This window comes from Gigantopelta aegis, chromosome 15, assembly GCF_016097555.1.
Source record: "Gigantopelta aegis isolate Gae_Host chromosome 15, Gae_host_genome, whole genome shotgun sequence".
NCBI lineage: Eukaryota > Metazoa > Mollusca > Gastropoda > Neomphalida > Peltospiridae > Gigantopelta > Gigantopelta aegis.
The window spans coordinates 31,240,964-31,249,198 of NC_054713.1; the positions used below are offsets into that span (position 1 = coordinate 31,240,964).

Here is an 8,235-nt window from a genome sequence, read left to right on the forward strand (position 1 = left end):
ACATTTAACGTAAGTTCAGCCAGCCATTTGTCGCAAACGTGTGCTTGACTGTTTTTTATACACCACACGTTAAACCGAATGACCACTTTGGGAACTAATCAAACTGTTTTGAAAATGTTTAGCAAACATCATCTAAACATACAACAGTTTCAGATATTTTTCATCAAGCTAATCCACCTTATTACACGCCAATAAAAATGATAATAATTTTTTTTTTAAAAAGCAAAAAAAAAAACCCCCACAAAACAAAACCAAACAAAAACAAAAAACAGCAAAACAAACCAAACACTAATATAAAACAAAATACCGTAACATAAAACTAAAATATTAAACATTTAGACGGTCTGTGCAATTTACTCTAGTATTGATTGTTGGGGACGTGGGGTGGATGGCATATATCAGGTCGATCGCTTTTTGTGGATAATCCTAATCAATGGTTAAATAAGGAAAGCCGATTTGCCAAACAAGGTGCACCAAGAAAGGCGATTTACTATTTATGTCAAGTGGTAATATTCCCTTCTTTTTGTAATTTTCTGTTTGCCTTAAAGGGATATATGTTGTTTTTTTCACTGTCAGAGCTGTTTATGATCACGGAAATCAAACATTACTTATATTTTATTGTTTAGATTATACATTTCCGTAGAATCGAAGTGTTTCTGGTATCCTGTTTTTTCTAACACCACAAAATGGATTTTTCATATTTTTGAAAACGCACGTGCGTCTGAGAGGTAGCGGTTATTGATTCAAGTTTTTTTGTTTTTTAAGGATATTTACCGGTTTTAACGTCACAGACTCTTCTTTCACTCTGTTGTAACTTTATACAAATGTGTTACAGGTTTGTAGATTAACTAAACTAAGTGTCCATTTTTACAAGTTTAAAAACTAGGGTCTGACGCCTTTAAAGATTACAACACAGTAAGATTTACTTTCAGCTTTATATACGGTAGTTCAGACGAAGCTGTGACTTGTGGTTAGCGATTTACCTGAAGCATAACTAAGAGAGCAATTAGGGTTTCCTTTGTTTAACAACACCACTAGAGCACACTGATTTATTAATTATTGGTTATTGGATGTCAAACATTTGAAAGTTGTAATATGTAATCTACAGACGAAACCCGCTACACTTGTATTTACATTTTCCCAAGACAGGGCAACACATACCATGGTCTTTGAGTGCTCTATCGAAACCCGCTACACTTGTATTTACATTTTCCCAAGACAGGGCAACACATACCATGGTCTTTGAGTGCTCTATCGAAACCCGCTCCTTTCTGTACACTGGCAGACTGGTTTCTGCCGGAATTAAACGAAAAGGCTCGAATCTGGATAACAGTATATATATTCATATTAGCATTACATACATGGTAAACAGGTACATGGTAGAAAGGGCTCATTTATTTATAAATATCTGTTTTTTTAAATTTGGAAATGTAATATTTATGGGATATTGGACGAACTTCCATTTTGTATGGTGTTTGTGTCCCGAAATAGTCCTACGTAGTTTCGAGCTTTAGGAAGTGACAAATGAGAATTGTTTCAACGAGGGACATAGACACGATGCGGGGTGGTGGCGAGTTTAATATCATATTTATTACTCATAATTGATCTTGATTTTTATCACCCAACTTGTTTGGTTGGCGTCCATGGAAGGTCGTAGCAAGACAATCGATGATATGTTGCAATATATGTTGGGTGGTGTGGGTTTTTTTTTTTTTTTTGTGTTTTTAAATATACGAGTTCTTGTATATATGGGCGAAAATTTAGTTTTTTCCCGCTCGGTCTTTTAGTGGGCGTCAAACAGGAGTGATCTCTTTCTTCTTATTATTATTTATCGAAGTGTCGGTTATTCCAGTTTGTACTGTCCATGTGATCGTGACTGTAGAACAATGTCTTATCGTCCTGTTTAATCTGACCTCTGACCACCTGACTCTTCACTCTTTATTCACAATTCCATAAGGCCTAGTTCTTCTGGCATTGCTTCCACGAACATCAATATGGCCGCACCGAAAATACACTTTACTTTTGTCTTCCTGGCAATTGTTTTCAGCTTGTTCTCAGGTAAATGTTTACGAATGTTTTAAAACACTGCTGCCATTGTAAGTTCATGTTTTTGACTAAGAGTACATGTTTTATATTTGAGTTTCAAGCTTGATCAACCTTTTGTGACACCCAATAGCCGATGTGTATTTTTGTGCTGGGGTGTGGTTAAGCATTCACTGATTCATCCATTCATTAAGGTGGATAATTATAGAGTTAAATACCAATTTATCTCTTCCCATTTGCAAACGTAGTACTTGTTGTGTAAAATGGGTGTACTTCGGCTACGTTTAGTTGCGTTGCGTAACTTTTCATTATGTTCATATACCACAGAGGTTTCGAGCATGTCTGCCCCGGAGTCTCAGGGAGGCCAGGGACCCAACCCGGGGCAGATATTATATTTAGTGGGTGAGTTTGTTTAAACAAATACCATGGATGAAAGAGTTGGGGCCCCGTTCCACGAAGCGATCTTAGCACTAAGATGACCTTAGTGCATAAGGTAGCTATGCACTTAAGGTGATCTTAGGGCTCAGATCGCTGCGTGGAACTGGGCCCTGGGCAGTAGGGATTGTCCTGTTGAGGATATGTTGCCCCAAGGCCCACAAAGGTGTATCAAAACAAAATCATGGACCTACTAAGTACGTATATTTATAAAGTTATAATAATAATAATGATGATGATGATGATGATGATGCTAATGATGATGCTAATGATGATGATAATGGTTATTATGATGATGATGATAATGATATTAATGATGATGATGATGATAATGATGATTATTATGATAATGATGATGATAATAATGATGATGATAATTATTATTATTATTATTATTATGATAATGTTAATGATGATGATAATGATGATGATAATGACGATGATAATGATGATAATAATGATGATGATAATGATGATGATAATCATGACGATGATGATAATCATGACGATGATGATTATGATGATGATGACAATGATGATGATGGTGATGATGATGATTATTATTATTATTACGATGATGATGATGATAATAATACATTTTATTTTAGATAGTGATCCATAGAATATACATAATTAAACATCACGTACAAAACTGGTTACATAGTATACAGTAGCTTGTGCCAGCGATTTACACCTACGGATTTGACGTACACACTTGTACACAGCAGTTAGGCAAGTAGGTCGTTTAAGCTTGCTTCGATTCTACTTGTCTGCAAAAATGCTGTTGAGCAAATTAAAGAGTCAAAGTTTTGTTCTTTATTCGATGACTAATATTATATAGAAACATATAGCGTAAATAAGTGTGGGTTGTGGCCATATTAACGTTTGCGGTCTCGTTTCAGTCTATTTGGCAGAACTGTGTTTTGACGTATCTGACTGCACAGTCACCGGATGTGGACTGGGCGGCAAGCTCGTGTGTGATGACGAGGGAAAATGCACATGCAAAGTGTTGGATGCCACGTGTACAGACGGCGAAAACGTTGGTGGTAAGTGGAAGTAAAATCCTTAAGGCTAGCGCAGTTTTCTGACTGTAAGAGAGCTAGAGGGACATTTTGACCTTCCAAATGTCCGTCTGGCTGTCCAAAAATCTGAGCACTCGAGATAAGATTGACTTTGCTATTACACAGATCAGGACCCATATTCACAAAATATCGTAAGCCTAGTTTTACACGTAAACGTAAATCTACGACTGAAGAGCTATTCACGAAACGACGAAAACGTAAGTTACGTGTAAAGTTGGACGTAAATATAAGAGTGCCTCAGGTTGCAACTAACGCTGCACGTAAGTTGTGTACATATAATAAATCAAGCACGATCGCCGTTATTTACTATTATTTACGGAAACTAGCAGCATTTCCAATAAATGAAGCAGTTTGCTATGGCGAACGCCCACGGATTGAACATAATTTTGTTCATGATCGAACGGATGTTTTCGACTTGGCCAATTTCTCCCGAGTTATCTTTTCCTTTTTAAGAAATGTCCTCAAGTTCGTACCAAAACGCGGATCCCCACCAATACCAAAATGCCATGGTTCACTGTTCGCAATGTTATTGTTAGCAGACGACAAACAAAATTGCGTTTTGCGCATTTGTTATTTACCCAGTAGCCATCGTTTCTAATGTATTTTTATTAATTACTCCAGTGAGAATGTTAAATCGTAGATTTACGTCCAACTAAGTTACGTTTATATTTACGACCATCTTTGAGAATAAGGTGCTTCTTGCACGTAAACGTAAATCTACGGCACACGTAAGTGCTAGTCGTAGACGTAAATTTAAACTTTTTTGTGAATATGGGTCCAGGGCCCGTGCTTATAAAACTTTTATAGAGTCCAGACTCAATCTCAAATGACGTCACACGCATACAGTTTGTATGGCGTTGTCATGACATTAGTGTCTCAGACTATTAGAGTTTCGAGTCTAGACTCTAAAAGTTTTATAAACACCAGGAGTAGTATGGGGACCTATATAGAATCATGACCTACTTTCCGTGACCTTGACCTACATTCCCTGTGACCTTGACTTACTTTTCCTTGACCTAGACCGGTGACCTGCTTAGACTGACTGTTGTGTTGTGTGCAACGTCCTACTATCCTGACCTCCTGGCCTGACCTAGTCCTACTGACCAAGCCCTGTCTTATTGACCCGACTTTGACCAGAATATAAAAAAGGTATTTTTCTGGTATTTTTCATTCGCTTGCCGAAAAATGCTACAGATCAGATTTATGTTCATTTATGATATTCACATTTTTGTGTCTTGTTGCACTCTATCTGGAATGAAGAAGATGACATCGGGATATTCGAACAGTATTAGCAGCAGCAGCAGTAGCGACGAAGACGACGTCATGGTCTGCAAATGTCCAGAAAGACATACAGTCAAATGTAAAAGAGTGACTACCAAAAAGATGAGAAGAAGGGTACTCATTATATGGATCAAAAGGATGCTACACGCGAAATTGGGGGTAGAAATGAAGACGGCGAACTCGTGGATGAACCCACAGATCAGACGGATGCTGGTCGTGAAACAGATCCTGACTATGATGTTTCCTACGATGCTGATGACGAAGACGAATGGACAGATGAAGCTCGCGAGTACGCCACAGATGCTGCCTATGAGGATGACTGGTATTCGAGACGTTACCTGTTCTGTCATCATCCCGAAATGAGACATTTCTATGCCCGGATGCTGACGTATGCTCGATGGCCCATACAATTACGTCAAAATCCAAAGGAACTCGCAAAGGCCAGTTTCTACTACACGGGAGACCACGATGCCATCATCTGATACTGTTGTGGACTTCGCGTCTACCGATGGAAGAAGACAGACGACCCAGTGATGGAACATTACAGACTCTTTCCAAGATGCCCCTATGTGAACAACTTGTTCAGACATTAAATGTTTTAGACATTATGTTTTGTCATATATTTTGTATGCTATTTTTTTTCATGTTGTATGTTATAAATGAAACTGAATAACAGGTGGTTTTTTTTGTATATATATATATATATACTCTGTATCCCCGGGTGCGTCTTTGGACGTGTCCCTATGGTAGTGACACTGGTAGAGGGCAATATTTTGGTCACGATGTTTCTTGGGAGTTCGCACGATAGCACGATAGCACGATGATATTTGTGCTTGGGAGGAGGGACACTGGTCATACGTATCACATACATTCAAACACTCCTGTACCATACCTTTATGCGTATGCGTGAGAAGGTATATAAGTAAAAGGGTAATGATGTTCGTCATTTGAGGTAGAACCTTTCTGAGGAGCAACATGGCAGATCAGTACAAGCTGTACATTCCCTATGTGGATAAGTGGACCCGTTTCTACAAGGTGCAGGCACAAGGCAAACTTCAACCTCACTACGAAATTCAGCGTGGTTGAAAAAGTGAGATCATGTACAGTGTGGATCGATGTCTAGAACACTATGATCCCACGTGGAAAAAAAGAAAAAGAAAACCAGAACAAATCTACGACACCCAGTATCATCATGGACTCCCCAACGCAACAGGTAGTGGAGCAAGCCAAGGCTGATCTGAAATGCAAACAACAACAACACCAAAGTGGTATGGGTTACGGGGTACCGGGCTGCGAACTCGGTACCTACCAGCCTGTAGGCCGATGGCTTAACCACTGCGCCACCGATAAATTAATGTGATTTTCCTTTTATGTCGTTTCAGTCAACTGCACAAGACATAACCAGGATTTCTGTAGAAAGTGGTACGATACAGCGCCCGACCACAACTGTGACTGCGCTGAACTAAACAACATTCACTGCATCGACGGCCAGTGCACGTGCGGCTACCCGCCAAATTAGAGGTAAATACAGGGGCGGATCTAAGACTTTTTAATGGGTGTGTGTCACAGAATTGTAAAATGAGCAGTTTGAATTTGTTGGAATTAAATGAGCAGAGTTCCCAGTGCACGTGCGACTACCCGCCAAATTAGAGATAAATACGGGGGGCGGATCTAGAATTTTTTTTAATGAGGAGGGAGTGTCACAGATATTGTAAAATAAGCAATTTGAGTTTGTCGAAGTCAAATAAGCAGAGTTTCCAAAAGGCAGCGAAGATGCTTAAACGTGTTTTCATGGCAATTTAGGGTTGTAAAACAAAATTATTAAAAGAGGCACTTCAAACGGAGATGAGGGGGAGGGGGGAGGTCACGGAACCGTTGTGATTGAAATTTTGCGACAGTTATAGATATATTTTTTATTTCTTAATTATTTTACATTGGAGAATCCGAGGAATCCCTTCGGGAACGTTTGTGGCCTTCGGCCACATGGTATGTCATTGCCCCCCCCCCCCCCCCCCCAGTGGATTTTCTTGACCCGCTACTGAGGGTGCACTTGGCTGCCAAACGTGGAGGTATACTGGATCGCCCTAGATCGTCCCCTGAAGATGTCATATATTGTAATAATACTGAAAGTCATTGAATACTCATCTAAGCAATTAAAAGTGTCCAATATTTAAAGAGACATACCCTAGTTTTTAAACACTAAGGCATATTTTTCACCTAGACCCTAGTTTCAACCCGTAAAAATGGACACTAAGTTTGGTTAATTTACAAACCTGTAACAAATTTGGATACAACAGAGTGAAACAAGAGTCTGTGACGTTGAAATACCCTTAAAAATAGATTAAAATGTGACTCCATAACCGTTACTTCTCAGATGCACGTGCATTTTTAAAAATATGAAAAATGCATTTTGTGGTATTAGAAACACCAGGATGACCAGAAACTCTTCGATTGTACGGAAATGGATAATCTAAACAATAAAATATAAGTATGTTTTTATTTCAGTGATAATAAACGACTCTAATAGTGAAAAGTATGCTTTAGTGTTTAATAACTAGGGCCTGTCCCTTTAAAAATTTTATAATAATATGTAATAAGCAATTCCGTGTAATATAAAACATTTAAATTATCATGATATTACAAAAATATAATAAGCAATTCCACGTAATATTTATTGCAAAAACAAAAAAAAACAAAAAAACAACTAAGTAATAATTTTCTGCTTAGAGTTGATAACAAATTATATAGAATGGTTTTCTTTCTGTTGAAACTGGTCTAATGTGAAACTGTGTTTATTTTTCAGATATAAATTACAACATTTAAAAACACTACAGTGAGACCCGAGATTGGCTATAAAGAACACCACAAACGTAATCAGTGTTAATAATTTTATATTAATTAATAAACTGTTCAAATTTATTATGGCTTTTCTTTAAAATTATGTTTTCTTTGATAAATATTTTTATTGACATTAATTGATTTTTAGTTAAACTCACCATTTTATACTTTATATCTGTCATTTTGTTGTCTGGACCCTTACAGTCTTGAAGAGGAATGTAGTATAAGAAGGAAATATTTTATTTAATGACGCACTCAACACATTTTATTTACGGTTATATGGCGTCGGACATATGGTTACGGACCACACAGATATTGATGGAGGAAATCCGCTGTCGCCACTTCATGGGCTACTCTTTTTTTATTAGCAGCAAGGGATCTTTTATATGCACCATCCCATAGACAGGATAGCACATGCCACGGCCTTTGATGTACCAGTCGTGGAGCACTGGCTGGAATGAATGTAGCATAAAGAAGAAACGTTGAGGTTAGTTAATTAGTTTTGGTTGGGGTTTTTTTTTTTTATATTTCATTATTTGATGGTTTTAACAAAGAC

General features: G+C 37.8%; 1 protein-coding gene across 1 annotated transcript; it reads left to right on the top strand.

Moving 5' to 3' along the window:
* Window positions 1-1,933: 1,933 nt before the first annotated feature.
* Window positions 1,934-7,760, top strand: LOC121389919. Its single transcript, XM_041521585.1, has 4 exons — window positions 1,934-2,058; window positions 3,381-3,524; window positions 6,224-6,362; window positions 7,645-7,760. Exons 1-3 carry the CDS (start codon window positions 1,995-1,997, stop codon window positions 6,358-6,360), a joined length of 345 nt encoding a protein of 114 aa, XP_041377519.1. The 5' UTR covers window positions 1,934-1,994; the 3' UTR covers window positions 6,361-6,362; window positions 7,645-7,760.
* The last annotated feature ends 475 nt before the right edge of the window (window positions 7,761-8,235 follow it).

Excerpts from the sequence above, each read along its gene's own strand:
- LOC121389919 (XM_041521585.1), top strand. The coding sequence starts at position 1,995 with ATGGCCGCACCGAAAATACACTTTACTTTTGTCTTCCTGGCAATTGTT. Across the intron at positions 2,059-3,380 it reads TGTTTTCAGCTTGTTCTCAG|TCTATTTGGCAGAACTGTGT; the intron begins GTAAATGTTTAC and ends GTCTCGTTTCAG. Across the intron at positions 3,525-6,223 it reads AGACGGCGAAAACGTTGGTG|TCAACTGCACAAGACATAAC; the intron begins GTAAGTGGAAGT and ends ATGTCGTTTCAG.